Genomic DNA, 20,749 nt, shown 5'->3' with positions numbered 1-20,749 from the left:
ATTGTTAAAATCTTTTCTTTTAAAATGTATATTTATTTAATTAAATTATTCATTTGAAATGTAAATAAACTTACCTTCTCTAAAAACTCATTTTAATGAATCAAAATTTGTATTAAAATAAAATTAATATTTGAAAATTAAACAATATTTATTAATAAAATAATTTCTTAAAATTAAATAATAATTTAATTAACAAAAGAATTCATTTCTTTTATAAAAGAAATATTTGCAAAATTTAAATTGTTCTAAGAAAAATTTTTGATTGAATTCAAAGAAAATTTGTAAAAGCAAATTAATATTTTTGTTTTTAAAATAAAATTCGAGAGCAACTTAAGCTAAATCAAATAAAAAAAATGAATTCATAATATTTTAATTTATTCAATTTGAAATATTTAAATTTATTTATATTTATTAATGAAAAAATGGCTTTAATTATTTTAAAGACTGTGTAAAAAATGAGTAAATAATTTTTTGTGTGTAAAAGAAAGCAAATTTCATTACTTTAAACCTTATTATTTGATAAAAAACATTTGACTTGTTTTAAGAAGAGAAAATTGTCTATGTACACACAAAAGGAAGCATATATATATATAAAGTTAAAGATAAATAAATAAATAATTTTTTTATCAGCAAATAATATTTGAAATGAGAGAAATTTAATAAAATTTTGCATTTATTATTTAGATTTTTTGTTTGATTTTTTGCTTGTTTATTTGTAAATTTTGGGGTTCTTACTTATTTTTTAAGTTGTACTTTAGGAATTTGATTTAATTAATTTATTAGTTGGTTGATAATTCATTCATTAATTCATTAGCCGCTATTGATATGCTAAGACATGATTTCATGTTTCATATAAAACATGTAATTATTGTCTTTGGAATCTGTAGGAGTTGAGAATTAGTTAGAATCCATATGACCACCGCTATCGGCCCTTAGGGAAGTTTAAATTGTATATTAATTGGTATTGCTGCTATCTGACCTTTATTTGCAGCAGCAGGTCATCACATTAAACAAAGGAAAGCATATGCTTGAATTTAGTCCATAGCAAAGAGCGTTCAGTCCTCCGTTGAGCGCACAAAGTATAAAAGAAATTGAATGCCAGTCATAATCACACCCACAGCTAAGTCCAGTTATAAGCTCATAGCTCTTTTAGCAAAAGAAGCTGCCAAATGCAATTACACAAATCATAGGGTAAACCAAAAGATATTTAGAGGATTATTAATATTCTTTTTGTTAAGCTTAGATAGATTTAAATATATAAAAGAATATTATTACTATCTCGATTAATAAAGGGAGTAGATCTAAAGCAATATTTGAAAAGTATCCAGAAGTCGTTTCTAAAGTAATAAAACAGATATCTCCTATATTTCTGTAATCCTCAAAAAATAACGGTCTATTTTTGCAACAAAAATAAAATAAAATACTTTTTAGTCAAATTTTAATTAAGTATTGTTGAAAATTATTCATATTTCTATGCTTTTATTAGAAAATTTAATTTTTTAAATACATTTTCTCTATAAAAGCAAAATATTTGTGATAGGATTTGTTAATAAAATGCTTATATTCCAGTGGTTTAAGAAAATGGAGTCAAGAAATAAATAAAAAATATTTTATATTGCTTAAAAAGAAAGGAATTAATTATTATATTATTTTACACAACAGCAAATAAGAAAGGTATTATATACGAAAAGATTAGTGCATATTTTTTCACCATTCTTTTTGTTTTTTATAGAACTGTCTTGCTTCCAGGATTAACTGTGTTAATGTAAACAGTATATGCGATTATGCTTCCCCATGAAAGAGAAGAAAGAGAACCAAATAGAGTTAAAAATGCAGATAGGTTGCAAATAAATCTATTAGAAACAATATCGATATATTTTTGATTACAAATAATTCCCAACGTGAAAAGAATATCACTAAAACAGATGCAAACGATCATTTTTGTCGCAAAGCTTCTAATATTTTTGTTGAAGAAGTACATTAAGATAATGACCAATGATAAAACAATACTTACACTTCCTGTTACCAAAATTATAAGAGGGAAGTGGTTATTATCATCATCTATTGATGGCATTTACTTAATTAATCACTTACTAAAACTATTTAAATGCAGTCAAATGCTTTGTGTTTTTACCAAATAACTTCAAGTACAATCAGCTATTTTTCAAAAATAATACTAAATCTTTAAAGCGCTATGAATTTTGCACTAAGTGTTATATAATGATTTTATTTTTGAGTATTTTTAGAGTAGATGATTAGGCAAGTAAGTATTTATAAATGTGATTTTAGTATTCTATATTAATTTAATTAATAGTAATGTTTTTTATAAAACTTAACCTTTAATCTGTAAATATACCAAAAAAAATCACAAATAATTAATTGAACTATATTTTAATGTTTAGTCTACATTATTTCTCAAAATTGTCCAATTATAAAAGATGTATGAAATTTACAGTATACTCAAAAAAATAAGAATCATTAAATAACAAAGTATAATTCTTTTATTTTAATTTACAGATTTAACTATAATAATAATACTTAGAGATTTTCATTAAAGTATTTTGTATTTTAGAAATTATATTATTAGTTTATTTTTTCTAAATGTTCTTAAGAATTTCTAAAAACATTAAATTTAACAGTATTGATAAATAAATAGATAATTTTTACTTTAATTTTTCTTTCCAGAAAATTAAAAGAAAATTAAAATGAAAATGATAGTTAGTTATAAGTATGAAATAATTTAATTAAAGATAGTAAATATTTGCTAGATAGATATACTTAAGCATAATTTCATTACTCAATTAATCTTTCAAAACATCAAAACAAAAATAAATTTAAATTTAAGCTAATTTAATATTCTTGTAAATTTTCATTTTCTCAAACCAATTAAAAATTTTTAATTATTTTTAAAAAATAATATTTATGATAAATATACTTTTTGAAACTCTACTAGCTATCATTTATTAAATATATGAGAACATAGAGTATTTACTTATACTTACATTTTAATAAAATTGCTAAATAAATTTATTTACTTAAGACATTAAATATTAAAAAATAATATCAAAAATGGGATATTAAACTATTTCACAAAAGCAAAGCTAATTAAAATGAAAAAAATTACTGAAAACTGATAATTATTACTTATACAATAAATAATTAAATAATTAAATAAATAAATAAATGTATTTGTTAGGTTTATTTTCAACAGATACTTTTTAAAGAAAATAAAAAATTAATTGCTTCTTTTTTTGTTATTTATTTTTTAATTGAAATATAAATTGATAACATTTAGATTATTAAACAAAATGAATGAAAAAGTTAATAGAATAAATTTTGGTATTCAATTTTCATAAAAAATGAGTTGAAATTTATTAGTTGAAATAATGATAAAATATTCTAATATATCTAATACAACCTAGAAAGCACTTTAAGCAAACAACAAAATATTAAAGTTTTATTATCATCACATAAAATTAAATTTAGTTTAAAAATGTGCATTTTTTATTTAGTTATTGAATTAATAAGTTTTGATTATTCAGATAATTTTGAATTTAAATAAATATTGAAGTGCTTAGAATTAGTACTTTTATCAGTATCTTAATACAATTATTATTTTGATTAGATTTTTATTTTTTTATATTTCACTGAAAAAAAATAGTTATTAAATAAGTTTATTTGTGTGAACAATTTAAAATTTATAAATCAATTGAGAGATCATCAAAAAGATTTTTTTTTGCTTGCAAATTTTCTTTATTCCTTTATATATAAATAAATATATGTATGTATAATATTTGTGCTTATTAGTTCATTGAATGTGAATTAATATAAAATATCTACCTTGATTTTTCATAGTAAAATGAATCAGATTATTAATAGAAATATCAATTTTTACAAAGTCAAATTCAATGTCAAAGCAAATATTATTTAATTATTTATTTATCTTTTGATTATAAATTAAAATAAATTAATTGCATTCAATTTAAAATTGAAATATGAATAAAACACCTTTTTCGCAAAAGGAGAATCGCAATTTTTAAGAAAAGTCAAAGCAGACAAATCCCTTTTCGTCATAGAATGCAGGAAAAGGGATGTCTGATTTATAAATTGTAGGCAGGAAGTATGAAGACGTTAAAGCAGGAAATATATTTTAAAAAGATACTTAATAAGATTAATATGTTAGAGAGGCAAAGGAATATGAATAAAAAAATGTTGTAAAGAGTTAAACTAAATCAGGTGGATTCAAAATTCCTGAAGATTACTTCGATAAGCCAAGATATAAATAAAGGGCATAGCAAAGTGAAATAACTCCATTAAAGAAAGAAAAAGAATTCGACAGCAATAAAAATTTTGTTGGAATTTCTAAACAATAAATTTTATAAAAATTGGGAATAACAGATGAAGATGAAGGTCTAGCATACGATACTTTGCAAGATAGAGTTTATGAAAATAAATTAAATGAAAAACTTTCATAGGTAGTTGAAAATAAAGTTCATGAGAAAATAGAGCAGATTCACCAATCAAGAGAAAGACTTTCAAAAGTAAACGATTCATTAGACAATATTATATAACTTAAAACATATTTTTTTTTAAATTGTTTAATCAATCAAAAGTCAAAGGAGTAATTAAAAGCGATGCAAGAAAAGCAAAACAAGTAAAAGCAAGATAATTGGGATAGACTCACTGGCAAGGATAAATTAAAATCAAAAAGCAAAAACATATTCGAAGTTGATGACCAATTTGAAAAGAAAAGTATTTTTTATTCATTCCTAAATAAATGATTAATTATTTATTTATTTATTTGTTTTTTTTAAATAAATGAATTGCTTAGATAATACTGTTGAATTTGAAGTTGTTGGTAAAAAGGTAGAAAAGTCAAAGTCTTACAAGGCTCTTTAGCATTTATCAAATACACATAGTGAAGAAGATCCTTATATCTTAGAAGCAAAAGAGTACGAATCTAAGCATGTAGTTAAGAGGATTACCAAGTCCGGAGGCTTTAAAATTCCCGAAGAAATCTTTGAGAAGCCGTAATCTAGGAAGAAAGTACCTAAACCTGAATAGCATCCTAAGAATGATGAAAAAGAGTTTGATGACACCAAAAATAATGCAGGAATTTCTAAAATGGAGATATTATAATAACTTGGAATTTAGGATATTGACTAGGGATTAACTTATGATAGACTTTAAGATAGAGTTTATGATAATAAGTTGAATGAAGAGCTTTCTGAAGTAGTTGAAAATCAAGTTTTTGACAAGATAGATTAAATACATAAGCTGAGAGAAAAACTTAAACAAGTACAAAATTTTTAATGAAAGATGAAATAATTTTATTAATTTTTTATTTTTGTTTATTTGTAAGACTGAAGAGTAAATCAAAAAGAACAAAGAAAAAGATGAAAGAATGAAGTAAGAAAATTGGGATAGATTAACTGGCAAGGAGAGATTCAAACCTAAGTATATCAATTAAAATGGAATTGAAGAGGAAGAATTTGAAGAAAGCAATAATTTAGAGAAGGAAGTAGAGGATTACTACACAAAGAAATACAATTTAGAATTGTCTGACAGAAAGAAAAAAGAAAAAGAAGATGAAGATGAAAGAAGCAGATCCTACAAAGACAGGTTCTTTGATGACAAAAACAGATTTTCTCAGCTGAAAATGTCAGGATCAATTGATGAAAATGTTAAACAATTCTATGATGCTTTAGAGAGCATGTAAAAACCTTCTCTTGAAGAGACTGAGCACACATTGGTAAACATCTCAGTTTAATATTGATAAAATGAAAATATTTTTTAATTTAAAATTAACTTAAAAGGAATTAATAAGCAAAAAGAACAAATATTTTAGAAAAATTATGTTGAGGAAATAAGGAATAGAAGTCAGTGATGATGATGAAGAAGAGGAAGAAATGGGAGTAGATTTAGAAGCAGATTAACATAAATTAAGCAAGTTGGGAGATAGAAGCCCTAGAAAGTAACTATACAAATCACCTAGAAGATTTTCTGATGTTGCCTCACCGTTGAATATTCAATCAACTGTTTCTCATCAAGGATTTAAAAGTCCTAAAAATGGTGAATTAAATGTTTAACATAGAGAAAATTAAGAGTTACATGATAGTCATAATTTTGACCATAAACTAAAAGGAGCACATAAATTTTAAAATCCATATAGAAGGGAATCTCAAACCAATAATGAAAAACCTAAATCACCTATTGGTCAACAATAACAACATAAAGTAGCAATAAGATCACCTCCAAAAACAGTGGAAGAAGAAATAAGAGATTATGAGAAGTGGGATAAAGAATTTAAAAATTATGTTGTTGATAGAAAGTAAGATCAAATTTCAAAGCTATTTTTTATATTTTGTCTCATTAAATTATTCTTTAAATAGAAAAAGAGAGCAAGTGAAGAAGTTAGAAAAATCTTTGGAAAAAAAAGACTTTGAATTATATGAGTCAACTTCTCCAAATCGCATTCGTTGGGAGAAAAAACCAACTACAAATTTAGCTAAGTCATATGACAAATCTCAAAGTCCAGACAGAATGGGCTAATCTAGTTTGAATAATTCAAAGGGAGACATCAACTAACAAAACAAATATTAGGAATTAAAAATGATTTAGACCATGTTTGATAAAATAGACAAAGAGCAAACTGGCCTTGTTGACAAATTAGATTGTGTTAAATATTTAATAAAGCAGAAATAGCTCCTCTCTATTTACGATTTAACTTCTTAGAATTTAAACAAAAGTGTTCAGCAGTTCCCCACTGAAAAAAAGGTAAGAAAAAATTTATATTGATCATCTATATCATCTAAAAAGAAATTGATTTTAACAAAATTTAAAATATTTATTTATTTATTTAAAAATTTATTTATTATTAATTAATAGGGATATTTTACTTATGAAGAATTTGTCAAATTCTTGCAAACACCTCGTAATATTTTAGAAAAAAGTACTACAAGTGGAAATTATTTTTATGATGAGATTAAAAAGAATCGTAAAAAAAATATTAAAAATGCCTAGCAAAGTCTTAATTAAATAGAAGACGAAGTGGCTGAACTAAATGAAAATAACAGCACTTGTTTACTTTAAGCTGAGCATTTGAGAATAATGAGAGAATTGTTTATAGATTTAGATAAACACAATGACATGATAGTTAGTAGAAAGTAATATGTTGAAAAACTTAGAAGTGATGTAAGAATAGTTAAAATACTTCATTTACCTGCACTTTATATGCCTTCGATTGATAAAACTATGAATGTAGATCGTGTTCTTTATAGAATTGAATAAGAGCAATTTATTGGTGATCCTGATATTAAATCTACTAAAGAATACTTAACTTGGCAGCAATTTTTAGAGTATTTCAATGATATAAAATCTCTTAAAAAAGGCAATGAGGCTGACACACAAGAAAAAATAAAATAAATTAAAGTGTTTTCATCAATAAAAGATAAGTAAAATTTTTTTATTAAGTTAAAATTAATACAATCAGATCTATAAACTATCTCCAATATTTAAAAACTCTTTTCATAAATTAAAATTTTTAATTCCATATTTATAAAATTGAGGTCTTTGTAATAAGGCTAAAATTTTGAGTTTCAATCAAAGTTTTTGGTTTGAATTTAAAGTTTTTATTTTACAGAAAATTATAAATTGGAAATATGAACGAATAAATAATATATTTATAATTAGTGTTGATGATCAGAATGAAGTCGACTTAGAGGAAGGAATTAAAAATATTCTTAAAACAGAATATGATAAACTTCCTAAGCAGTCAGAAGTTTATGTGAATTCCTTTTAATTTATTGAAGCAGTCAAAATGAATCCTAAATATCCTTAATATACAAATAACTTGTCGAGAAGAAAAGCAGATAAATTTGATTTGAAGGTAGATTTTTTAATTCTTTTTCGTGTGCATTAACATTTATTGATGTTATTAGGAAGAACTTTTGTGTGATACTTTAGATAGAATGGAAGCAGAATGTGATGAATATCTCGATTTTGAAGAAATTATGGAGTATTTTACTCGTAGAGGAAGACCAAAATACATCAACAAGAAAGAAGAAGATAAAGAATTTAAAGAAAAATTAGTATAAATTCATTCTTAAATGTTGAACTGAGAGAATATTAATTTAATAAATTTATTACATAGGCTACTATTCCTAGATAAAAAGATAACGAGAATTTATTTAATAGCAGAATGAAGGAAAAGAAAGAATAACAAATGCTAAACGATTCAAGCTTTAAACAATCTGTAAATAACTCCAATTATATGGAATAAGATGCTGTTGAAGAAATAGATGGTTATGATTCCGATCCTGAAACTCATATTTACAAAAGAGGCTATGAACCTGATAGGAAGGCTCTAGCAAGACCAAGTAAAATTTAATAAATATAACATTAACTCATTAAGGTTTATTAATAGAGAGTGCTTTTAACAGATCATTTTAGAAGTCTTCAGCCAAAGAAGGATAGTCTAGTGAAATAAAAGGACTCTCTCAAAGTATCACTAAAAGCTATTTAGTTGATAAAAGAAAAAGTGGTTATGGAGCTTTGGAGAGTGATGATTAAAAATATAAGCCATACACTAGTGATGAAGATTAATACTACTCAAGTAAATCTAGCCATAAAAAGAAAAGAGTTTATTAAAGTGACTCAGAAGATTTTAATTATAGAGATGATATTAATGAAGATGAAGATCATTATTAAAATCCCGATCAACATCATATAAAGCTATCTTAAACTAGAAAAAATAATTATTTAGATGAGCCAGCAAGAGAAAGCAATTAGCAATATTTTGACTCAAAAAGTAATTAATTTATTCATTCAATCTATTAATATTAAGTTTGAAATTTAATCATTTTTTCTTTTGCTTAAAAAAAATTTCAATAAAATTAAGTTTTGAAATAAATTTAAGAATTATTTATTTATTCTTCAAATAATAAAATCGTTTTTTTTCAAATTAAAACAATTTTTATTAATTTTTTTCTACAAAGATAAAATATTTGTTTAACTTTTTATGATAATTCTATTTTAAATTTAACAAAATGTTTACTTTTATTTAGGAAATTTACAAGAATAAAGAGGAGACTACAAAAAAGCTATGTTTGATTACTATGCAAGTGAAGTTTCTAAAGAAAAAAAGTTTAAATTGACTAAACCTGAGCCTTACCAGTTTGACGAAAGAGAAAAAGAGAGAAAATAAAAGAAGACCATAAGATAAAAAAAAGTGGAAGAGATGATTGAAGAAGCTAGGGAAAAGGAGAGAAAAGAATATAACACTCGCCCAAAGCCTAAAGAAATTCCTGATCATGTAAAGAAGCCTTTATATGAAAAAATCATGCATGAATAGGAAAAGAGAAGACAAGAAGTTAGAAAGAATTCTGTAGCAATCACAATATAGAGAGAAAAGCCATTTAAATTTTACATTCGTGATAAGAACCCTGAAACTTCTCTAAAAAGAAGTAAAAGAAAGACTTAGGAGGAAAGAGATTCATTTGTTTTCAAAGCAAATAAAGTAACTTCATTACACAATTTATTAATAAGATTTATTTGTTTATATATTTACTTATTTTTTTCATAAGGTTCCTTGGTTCTGCTCAATTAACTTGCTTGAGAAAATAAATAGAGATGAAGAACTAAAACGTTAGGAAAGAGTAGCAAAGCAAGCTCAAAAAACTATGTCCATGTCTAAATTACCTCCTCGTATGGAGAAACATGAGCAAGAGCGTCGTGCAAGAGAGCTTATGGAAGGATATTCAGGAGTTACAAAAGTATCAAGTAAGTTAGATTTAATTTGTGCTATATTTCATTTGTTGATTTAAAATTTTTGTTATATTTAGCCATGAATCCTCTTAAAAGAGAGATGTATGTAGAGCCTTCGTTTTAACCACCTAAGGCAAAGCCAATTCCTAATTTTAATAAGATGCACTAAGACTTCTAAGAACGTCTTGATAAAAAGAGAAGAGGGAAAAGACCTACAGAGGTTCTTCCATTTAATTTTTAAGAATCTCGTAAATTGCCTCCAAGAGATTATTTAGATTAAGAGAATGAACTGATGAGACTAACTAAAACTAAGCCAGCTGTTGATAAACTTTAAGAAGCTATGAAATGGAGAGATCACAAGCCTAAATACCAACCTCCTTCAATTTAAAAATGGGAGACACTAGTTGAAAAGAATAAAAAGGATAAAGAAGAGAAAGAAAAGAAGAAGCAGGAAGAAAAGAAGAAAGAAGAGGAAAGAAAGAAAAAGGCTGAAGAGGTATTTTATCTAAATAATTAGTTCTAAATTAATTTAATTTTTTCATATTAATTATAAAGATGGCTGTAATTGTAAGAGAAAAGTATTCCAAGAATGACCAAACACTAAAATTGCAGCAAAACAGAAAAGAGGCTGTTACTAGAAAATAGCAAGAGTTCAAAAAATAAGAGCAGGAGTGGTAATAAAAAAAGAGTGAGATTCTTGAAAAAGTTAAAAACAGACCTTTGTTGATGGAGCAAAGTAATAATTTATTTATTTATTTTAAATATTTTTATTTAAAATCAGTTAATTAAATAAAATACCACCAAAAAGATATATTTTAAAATTTAAAATCAACTTTTAGATTTTATTTTATTCAAAATTTCTAAAAGCATTAACTGTCCTTAAAATAAAATTTATTTTATTTGCTAAACTGAAATAAAATAATAAATTAATTTTTTTCGTGAATAAACCAATATTTTATTTTGATAATTTGTTGAAATTTTTTTGATAAAGAGAAATAATAATTTGGTTTTTTTATTTCAATCGATGTTTATTTTAAATGTGATATTAAACAGAATGTAAAGGAAGAGCTTATCTTGAGAAACTTAAAACTCTTGATAGGATAGATAATCGCTTGAGAGAAAAGGGAATGAGCTCTAAGGAGAGACTTAATCTCTACACAAAAGATGAAAGGAAAATGCTGGATGAAATTAAGGCTTTAAAAGCTAGAGGATTCAAGAGCTTCAGAAATGAGTTAGATGTAGGAGATGATGTCTCTATTTCTCCACCTAGAGAAGGTGAAGATTATGAGTAATTAGCAAAAGAGTTTGGCGAAGATATAGATGTTGGTAAAACTAAGCCTAAGACTACTGATGCAAAGAAGAAATAAAAAAAATAGGATGAAGATAGCAATTAAGATTCATATTTAAATAAAAAAGGTTCTGTGACATAAAAAGAATTAACACTTGATGAGCTAAGTCAATTACAAGATAGCTTTAGTGATTAAGAGAAAAATGCAAAAGAAAAGCCTGTCAGCAAATTTTCAAATAAAAATTATTTATAACCTTCAACTAGCAACAACAAATTTGGAACCTCAACTAAGAACGCTGATAGCTCTTATTCTGCTGCAGAAGATTCTTATTTAGATAAAAAGAAAGATGAATCATCTAGCATAATTGACTCTAAGAAGAACTCTTTAATGCAAATGAAAGAGAGCTCATTTGAAAGCAAAAAAGATTAGCCTTAAATAAAAAAAGTAACTTCTCAATTCCCTTCAAAGATTGAGTCTAAATAAGATACTGATAGCAAAAAGTCATTAGCTGACTAGAAAAAAGAAAGTTTATTGCAAATGAAAGAAAAATAAGAGGTAGAAGAAGAATATCAAAATGATTTTGATGATTTAGATTCACCTAGTTGATTTTAATTCAATAATTTATATTAAATAACAACGAACTCTGTAAAATAAAATTTAAAATATAATTTATTTCTTTGTTTTTTTGTTTGACAAAGAATATGTGTGCTTTAAAAAAACTTATCATATTAATCAATAAATTGCTCACTCACTCACTCTTCCTCTTATTCACTTTGTAATTTTTTTGTGGAGTTTGTGTTAAAAATAGTCAACTTAAAAGCAAAAAGAAATTTGAGATAAAATAATTACTCTTTAAATTCGTTTTTAGATTTTATCAATATAGTTATTGAAGGCGTAATATTTTTAATTATATTACATTAGACTTGCTTCTTTCTATTTTATTAATCAATACACCAGAAATTTAATTTAAATAAAAATTTGATTTGTGTGATGTTATTATCACAATAATATTAATAAATAATAGTTAATATTATAGCTGATCTAATAGCCTTATCTATTTTCTCTTTTTTAAATAATGAATTATTTCCTTGTCAAATTTGATGTGAGTTAATAAATTTAGAATATTTAAGAGTTTTAAATATATTCATTTATTAATTTTGATTACAAAGAAGATAGATTCGTGTTGTTTGAGATTATTTAAACTAAAAAGCTGAAATAAAACTTTTATTTTAAATTTCTATTGAAAAAGCTTTAAAAAAAATATTTTTTGATAATTTAAATTGATAAACAAGAAAAATCTCTAAATTTCTACTAAAGGGAGATTAATCAATAGTTTCTATTTTTTAACATCAAAATATCAAAAAAATTTATAAGATGTACAATTTATTTATGTGTATTAAACACATAGTTAGAACTTTAAAAAGTAATTATCCTTAATCTATATATTATGGATAGACTTAGTTAACTACAAAAAAAAGAAATAATAATTATCTAATTAACTTAATATAAATAATATACATCAGAAGATATTTATAAATTGCTTGATATTTCTTCAATTAAATTTTGTCTTTGCCTTGAAAATTATATTTTTTCTTTCGAAATCAGCAACAAGCAGATTTAGATAAGTTAATTTTCATTTTTTGTATCAGAATTTTATGAACTTTTTTTTTAATGGCTTACATGAATTAAAGGTGTTCTAAATTAATATTTAAATATTTATGTACTTTAATTTATCGAGCAGGAACTCTATCAGATATCAAAAAAATCATGATTATATTATATTTATTGATAGCAATAGCTCACAACAAAGAGTTGTTGTTTTGAGCAAAAGAGAATTAAAGAGTGGTAAATAAATAGGAGAAAGAAGTGAAAGAGATTAGATTATGTTAATAATATTTATTTTGTGCTTTTCTGTCTTTATTAAGGCAAGATAAATTATTTATGTAATGAAATCTAATTGAAAATTAATAGTTTTTTTTTTTCTATGATGAGTCATCTTGTAAATTAAGAATTCGCAAATTAATTAAACTTTTATTTTAAATTGATGTTAATATTTGTTTCTAAATTTAAATTTACAGTATTTCATTTTGATAATCATGGAAATGGGTTGATAAAGAATTATAAATAAATGAATATTTAACTAACTAGGCTATTAGATAGATAGATAAATATTTAGATAGTGGCTTTAGAAGCTTATAATAAAGCTTAAAGACTTGTTTTATAATAATTGCTCTTATGTTAGTCATTAAAAATAATAAAAATAAAAGTATTTTTTTTAATTACATTATGTTTAGGGCGTATCTTTCTTTTTTTAGTTAGTAAAATAGCAGGCGAGTCACAATACAACAAATTTTGATAATTTATAAAAAAAAAATAAATATTAAATCTTTCATTCTTAATTAATTAATTGGGCAAAAATTATTAAAGTTTAACATGAAAAGTTAACTTTGGATAGCAAACAACCAAAAAGAAAACTAGTCTGAGGTTAGAGTTAAGAATTACATAGAAGAGGACAGCTAAACATTTGACTCTATAGATCCCACTCACCATGAAGACAGTATTTATGAAGCACTTGAATAAACATCAAAGGATGATATGTTTGGCGATAAGGAGTTTTACTAATAAGGTAGAATTTCTGGTAACAAATATCAAAATTTGTTAAATAATTCCTAACTCTATTACAAATCTTGCTTTAGTAATCATAACCTCGATAGTTTTGACACTGATTTTTATATTAATAATACTCCGTTACCTTTATCTTCTAGCTATTTGTTCTCTTCTAGCTCAGAAAGTTCCAGCATAATAAATGAAGAGTAGTCCTCTGAAGAAAAGTGCTTAAAGCTAGTAAAAGAGCCAGAGTCTAGTTAAACTAACTAGTCAGAGCAGAGCGATAGCCTTTGCCAGGAAGATTGCCAAAGCTAGAGCTCAAAGCTAACGATGAATTAACTTGGCTAAAAGAGCTGTGAAGAGACTAAGAATCTATTCATTCTTGCAATCCCCTATATCATCTCACGCCTTAATGGTAGTTCTAAAGAAAAATGTAGATGGGAGTATGCCAGCTAGATTACTGGTCTTCAAGTCAAAAAGTTGAACTCCCTTAAGAAGTTCAATTCACTTTTATAAGAAATAGAAGAAAAGAGTGAGAGAAATCCTGAAATTTTAAAAACCTTTAGACACAGTATAGTAGAAATATTAGAACACGACTATATAAAATACGCTACTAACTAAAAAGATTATAAAACTCAAGCAATCTTATTGAAATATCTACAACCTATTAAGCTAATAACCCTATAAAAGTCAAACACCTTCTCATCAGTTAAGTATGTTAATAAGCTTTTAGAGAAATATCAAAAAAAAGCTGAGTGAATGAATGAATGAATAATCGTGCATATACAAATTATTACCCTATACAATCAGTTCTCCACTTTCTTTTTCTTCTTCTTCTTCTTCTAAAACTAACAAAATATAAAATTGCTAACCTCCCTACCTACCTACATAAATAAATACTAAATAACTACCAATTATATACAAAACAATAGTAAGTAATAATAAAAATATAAATTGAGTGATCCACTTATTAGTTTAAATTAATTTATTTTAAAGTATAAAACCTTGTTTATTTCAAAATTATATATAATATTTTCCATTATAATAAATAATAAATATTTTGACTGTAATTTATAATTTTCTTTTGTGATCTTTATAAAAGTTGAATTAACAAATACTTTCAAATTCATGCTATCAAGTTTAACTATATTATTTCAATAAAACTTTTGAATAAGCTAGTAGATTAACTCAAAGTATTTGAATTCTACCTCAAGCTATAGTCTAGTTACAGATAGTTGCATGTAACATTCACTTATCACCTTTTATAGCTATTCGTTCATTATAATTATCTTCATTCATTAGCTTAGCGCAATTTATAAAAAATTAAATAATTAAAAACTAAGAAAGAACTTTTAGTGATCAAAAAACACCTATCAATTTTTAGATTTTTCCCTACCTCACAATTATAAGAAAAGAGAAATAGTTAAGGTAATCAACACTTATAATAAAATTAACATAATATCCCTACCTATAGCTCCCTATAGGAGAAATTAACTACTTTTCATTCATTTATTAATTTAATTAGTGATCATCAATTTTCTTAATGATCTTCAAAGTTAAGCACTACTTTTATGAATGTTAAGTAATTTGATGAACAAATGAATAGATTGACTTATACCTAGTAATAAACTTCATTTTTAACATGAACAAAATAATAAAATAGTAAAGAAATTCATAAAAATTACAAAATTACTATTGTCCTACAAGAAATTTTTTTTTGACATTAATGTTTCAACTTAATATTTTTTTTGTTGTTTGCAAAATTTAATAAATTATTTTTTTCTGAAAAATTAATTTTTTGGATTAATAAAATAAAAGAAAATAATTTTAAACTAAAATAAAAATTACCCAAAAATTTAATCAGCTTCTGATGAGTAAAAAAAAAAAATATATTTTATGAGTAAAAAATATTTGAATCGGTTTAGTCTTTTTTAACAATAATAAATAAATAAGGTTATAAATATTTATTTTAAATTTATTTTTTAAAAATATACTTTTAATATAAAAGATAAAAAAACAAGTGTATGATATTAAAATTAACCAAATCTTGCTCAATTTTTTTTAAAAAAAAATTTGCATTTTATATTTTTTAATTATTATTAATTATATGGCAGATTTATTCAAATAAAATGATTAAATAGAAAAAAATAAATTTATAACAAGGATTCATTTTTAAAAAATACAGCATTTATGCTGATTCTCTCATTCAATATTCAATATGAATGTGAGCAAGAAGTTTATAAAAAAAGAAACTGCAACTATTAAATAAATAAATAAATCCTAAAGGATTATTAACAATCTTAAAATCAAATATATTTATTTATTTATTTGTTTGTTTATTCATTCATTGAAAATTAATTATTTTGAAAATAATTTATTTACTTGATACTTTTTGAAATTTAGAATCAACAACAACAACAATATCAATCAATCAACTTACTTAAAAAATAGATCAAATTTAGCATTTCATATAAAAATTAACAAACAATCAATGAGCTAGGTAAATCATTTAAAGGAAAAGGCTGATGAATACTTAAGAAAACATAGAATTAATGAATTATTTGAAGATATTTGCACAGCCATATGCTTCAAATAGCCTGAAGATATCGAAGGCTTCATAATTCAATAACTTAAGCTAAAGAAGGAACAAGGTTTTAAAACTGGAATTTTTAGTGATGAAGAAATAGATAATGTTTTTACTTTGTTTGATTTAAAGAAAGATGGGTTCATCGGAAAAGAAGCTTGCAAAGATGCCTTAAAAACTTTAGCCTCATCAGAATATTAATTTAACGAAATAGATGAATAAAATATTCCTGAAAAAGTAGATGCCGCTACTTTTACCAGACTCTGCTTCTCAGTATTGGGAGTTCAAAAGCAATGAAGGATAAAGCAAATTACTTAAATATCTGCTAAAATATAAAAATATTCAATTTAACCTAATGTAATCTCATGTTTTATAATAATATTTAGTTTAGATTTTCCTTCGTTGACTAAAACTGTTCAATCGATATTTTTATCAAGCAATTATTAATTCATTCAATCATTATTTTATATAGAAATAATAGCAAAAAAACAAATACATAATTTAAGTAAATCTACTATAATTATTATTTTAATTATTGTTAAAAAAGCATTATAATAACTAATAAAATTTTAGCTTTCATTCATGAAAACAAAAATAAATATAAAAGTAGTTAATAAATAAAAAGGGCTAATTAATTTTGCTAAGTGTTTAGAATAGCATAATAGCTCACTAAATATTTAAATTTTTAATTATTTTTTTATCAAGTAATTTCATTAAAACAATATATTTTAAATTTCATAAAATTTATTTTTAAATTTAATCATTATTTTTAGTTTATTTGTTCAAATTAACTTAAAAAATAGTAAATAAAATCCTGCATGATCATTTATTTTTAAAAATGTAATTTAAATAAAAATATTATATAATTTGTGTTTGTTTGTTCTATTTACTATAAATTTGAAAATAAATTAAATATAATATTTCTATAAAAAAATTATATTAAATAGAAGCTTAGAAAGATTACTTTATTCGCATTCCAGTCATTAAGAGATTTATTTTTTTTCAGTTTTTTAATTTTTATTTTTAATGGAATATATTAAAATGTATAGAAATTGCTTAATGCATTTACTTAGTTGTAAGCAAAAAGAATGACTGATATTAACAATACCTAAATATTTATCATTAAATTTTCTAGGATTTTTATTTTAATAATATACTATAAAAGCTCCTTTTAATAACTTCCAAATGCATATTTGAAATTAAAAAAATAAAGACATATATCAAACAAAGTTTTTTTAAATCGGGGGGAAGAGTGACATTAATTAATAAGAATTGGCAGTAGGTTGATTGCACCAGATAAAGAAAGTAATAAATTATAAAAATAGATAGAAAGAGTACATTAAACAAGTAGTAAAAAAGAAGTACAAGTCATATTGTTTGATTTAGTTTGACCATTCAATAATTTTCCTTAAATTAGTAAGTAAATAAATTAATTAAATAATTAATAAATAAACAAAAGCAGAATTTAGAAAAATCAAAAAATATAAAAATATTTAGAAAAAAGAGAGAAGTACTTACTTACTTACCTAAAAACATACATTCATACAAACAAACATAAAAACAAACAAAAAGCCCATAACTAAAAGATTGTTTGAAAGAAAACTCAATAAGTTAGCTTTGGAATATTTTTAATGGATAAAAATCAAAGTGGTATGAGCTATGAAGATCAAAATAGTGACAGTGGAAATAGAAGCGGCAACGAGAAGTTGATTGATTTTCCTACTAATGGTAACTCAAACTAATTTAAGATAGATAGCGGTGGTATTGTGCCTCCTTATTTATTTAATAGAAGCTCACGCTACACTGACTGCGTCTCTAACTCTTAGGAGGAGAAGACGATGAAAGTGCAAATCTACTTGAATATAGAATTTACATTTGATGGAAAGGTCGAAATGCTCAAGGTGACATAAGATTTACCTCCTAAGTAATTTACTATTGACGATGTGATAAGCTTAGCAATCAGGGAATTTAATGATATCCTTGAGAAAAAAAACAGCCAATATAGAATAAACACAACTTAATCTATTTGGAATCTCTATATGTCTAAGAAAAACGGAAAGCCAAAGTAAGATCTACCTGCTCTAGATAGAGATAATCTTCTTTAGGACACTTAAGAAGACATGTTTTCCTTAGATACAAAAGACCAAAATAAGTTATGGTTAGAAAGCGGTAAAGAGTGGTAAAATTATATAATTTAGCAAGATGAAGGAGATGAAGACTTCATGCCACCACCTGTAAAAAATAATAATGACTCAAAAAAAGATTAAGTTGAAAATAAGGAAACCCAAATTCCTCAAGAAATAAATAATTCAAAGCCTTAGAAATCTAGTGTACCAAGAACTTAAAAAAAACAGAAAGAAAACACTAAGACCTGCTTTAACAATTTATGCTCTTTTTCTAAGTGAAAGGAGACTTTACACTCTAATCCTTCTTAATTGATTTTCACATTCTATAACAAACATTAAAAATAACAACAAACAATTTTTAAAAGTAGTATTTTTAAAACACTCATGTTCATTAATAAGCAATTAAATAAATGAATAAATTAACAAAAAATAAATAAATAAAAATCAAACAAAAAAGTTTGTTTGCTTCTCCAAGTAGATTTGAGATCAGCTTCTTATATAACATGATTGATTGACTATTTATTTGTATTTTTACATGTATTCTAATTCAGAAATTTAATAATATAATAAAAAAAATGAGAAACAAAGTAAGTAAGTAATTGATCCTCACTCACTTGGTTCACTTAGCTGTTTATTGAATCTGTTAAGCACAATATCAAAAACTAATATTAAAAGTTAATAAAAATGTATTTATTTTAAAAATAAAGCAGTTATTGGTAGCTGCAGGAGAAGTGGATTAGAAATAAAAGTCTTTTGGATTTGGTTGTTAAAAATCAAAGAATAAATTATTTGTTCGTTTACTATAATATAAATAAAATCCTTACTATATTTATTAATTAAAATATCTATACAAATTTTATGTATTTAATAACTGCTATGTGGTTATACTATTAAAATATAATTTTTTGATCAAATTTCATGCTTAATTCCTCAAACCCATCAATTTCTGTCATTACTACCATTAAAATACCTATTTAAAAGCCATAAAAATTAAATATTAAAAAACTTGATTGATTTTATTCCATTAAAATTTTTATTTTTTTGTAAAAGAATTTCTTTTTAAACCACATCAAAAAGATCCTTTAAAATAATAAAATTCACGTATAAAACACGAAAATAATCCTATATAGTATCATTAAATTTATTTTCGGTGCTTAAATGACATTTATTTATTTTCAAATATTATTTGTTATAAAAAGTCTGAGACAAAAATTTATATATAGTTCTTATTGAATTAGAGTAAATTTATAAATGTATCAATATGCCTATGTAAATTAAATTTGAACAGAGACAAAATGACAAAACTAGCATAATTATTACATATTTGAGAATATTTTTTATGGCTTAAAACAGCGAGGGAAAACAGTCTGTAAAGCTAGATAGCTGACTAGATAATAATAATATATACTTTTAAATAGATATTTCTTTTATAATTAAAGATATTTTAGATTCTCATAAATATATATTTTTTTATGTATAAGTTTGTAATACAGTAAGCTATTTTATTTGTGCAATACAAAGAAAATTAGTAATAATCAATTTTAAACCAATTTTAAGAATAATTTATTATATTTATTCACTTTTAAACTATTTTTTAAAGATAATAATATAATAAAATTAATCAATCATGATGATTTCCTGTGTTTTAAGTGAGAAAATTCAAATTTAAAATCACTAAAATACAGAAATGAATTATTTATCAATTAGAAGTCGTTATTGTTGGATTTTTAAATTTATAATTAACACTTGTCAAAAGTTAAAAATGAATAGAGAAAAATATTTTTACAATTTTATATCATCAAAATCTTGAAATTCGAAACAAATTATTATCAAAAATAAAGAATTTGATAACTCTATCAAAAACACTTTTGATAAGGTCTTGGTTTCATTTTTTAAGTAAAAAATTTTCTTATTATTTACTAATTATGATATTTTATTTTAATAAAAAACTAATTTTAATAATTTTCTATTTTTATTTATTTCAAAAACGATAATTAAAAAAATTAATATTTTATGTATTTGATTTTGTCTTAAAAATTTAAATTCCAAATAATTTATTTTTTACTTTTAAAAATTAAACTCAATATTTTATCTATCAAGTATTTTAAAAAAATATTTAAATAAAATTATATAAGTGAATTTCGAAATATTTTTAATGATAAATGCCATAAATTTTTCTATCTTCAAAATAGAAAATCCTTTAATTGTTAAATTCTTTAAAAAATTTCAGAAAATGTATGAAATTTTAAATTTATATATTTGAAATATCAATTTTTTTATTAATTTAAATAACCTATGTTGTTTTTTTATAAATATATTTAAGATGTTTATTCTTGAGATAAATATAATAATAGCTTTAATTTTCAATATAATTTAGA

At 23.4% G+C, this 20,749-nt stretch overlaps 6 protein-coding genes across 6 annotated transcripts; 4 read left to right on the top strand and 2 right to left on the bottom strand. All coding sequences in view use genetic code 6, as the record gives it.

The window, feature by feature from the left end:
- Nucleotides 1–807: 807 nt before the first annotated feature.
- On the bottom strand, nt 808–2,409 carry TTHERM_01026320 (transmembrane protein, putative; the record flags this gene model as incomplete). The annotated part of the gene is made up of 3 exons (XM_001030731.2): nt 808–1,393; nt 1,656–1,955; nt 2,015–2,409. 3 exons carry the CDS (start codon nt 2,407–2,409, stop codon nt 808–810), a joined length of 1,281 nt encoding a protein of 426 aa, XP_001030731.2.
- A 1,586-nt stretch (nt 2,410–3,995) lies between these two features.
- Nucleotides 3,996–11,660, top strand: TTHERM_01026310 (EF hand protein; the record flags this gene model as incomplete). The annotated part of the gene is made up of 16 exons (XM_001030730.3): nt 3,996–4,541; nt 4,614–4,752; nt 4,832–5,298; nt 5,363–5,752; nt 5,817–6,331; nt 6,393–6,777; nt 6,889–7,454; nt 7,693–7,888; nt 7,941–8,090; nt 8,153–8,378; nt 8,426–8,809; nt 9,066–9,517; nt 9,585–9,780; nt 9,843–10,261; nt 10,321–10,501; nt 10,819–11,660. The coding sequence occupies 16 exons, from the start codon at nt 3,996–3,998 to the stop codon at nt 11,658–11,660; spliced, it is 6,054 nt and encodes a 2,017-aa protein (XP_001030730.2).
- Nucleotides 11,661–13,487: 1,827 nt separating this feature from the next.
- TTHERM_01026300 (hypothetical protein) lies at nt 13,488–14,420 on the top strand (the record flags this gene model as incomplete). The annotated part of the gene is made up of 1 exon (XM_001030729.1): nt 13,488–14,420. One exon carries the CDS (start codon nt 13,488–13,490, stop codon nt 14,418–14,420), a length of 933 nt encoding a protein of 310 aa, XP_001030729.1.
- A 47-nt stretch (nt 14,421–14,467) lies between these two features.
- TTHERM_001026283 (transmembrane protein, putative) lies at nt 14,468–14,791 on the bottom strand (the record flags this gene model as incomplete). Its single annotated transcript, XM_012795971.1, has 1 exon — nt 14,468–14,791. The coding sequence occupies one exon, from the start codon at nt 14,789–14,791 to the stop codon at nt 14,468–14,470; it is 324 nt and encodes a 107-aa protein (XP_012651425.1).
- Nucleotides 14,792–16,186: 1,395 nt separating this feature from the next.
- Nucleotides 16,187–16,651, top strand: TTHERM_001026281 (hypothetical protein; the record flags this gene model as incomplete). Its single annotated transcript, XM_012795970.1, has 1 exon — nt 16,187–16,651. The coding sequence occupies one exon, from the start codon at nt 16,187–16,189 to the stop codon at nt 16,649–16,651; it is 465 nt and encodes a 154-aa protein (XP_012651424.1).
- Nucleotides 16,652–17,876: 1,225 nt separating this feature from the next.
- Nucleotides 17,877–18,650, top strand: TTHERM_01026280 (hypothetical protein; the record flags this gene model as incomplete). The annotated part of the gene is made up of 1 exon (XM_001030727.1): nt 17,877–18,650. One exon carries the CDS (start codon nt 17,877–17,879, stop codon nt 18,648–18,650), a length of 774 nt encoding a protein of 257 aa, XP_001030727.1.
- Nucleotides 18,651–20,749: the final 2,099 nt, after the last annotated feature.

This window comes from Tetrahymena thermophila (genome assembly GCF_000189635.1).
Source record: "Tetrahymena thermophila SB210 genomic scaffold scf_8254779, whole genome shotgun sequence".
Classification (NCBI taxonomy): Eukaryota; Ciliophora; class Oligohymenophorea; order Hymenostomatida; family Tetrahymenidae; genus Tetrahymena; species Tetrahymena thermophila.
The sequence above is the reverse complement of the archived record's forward strand: the minus strand, read 5'-3'. Positions and strand labels throughout refer to the sequence as shown.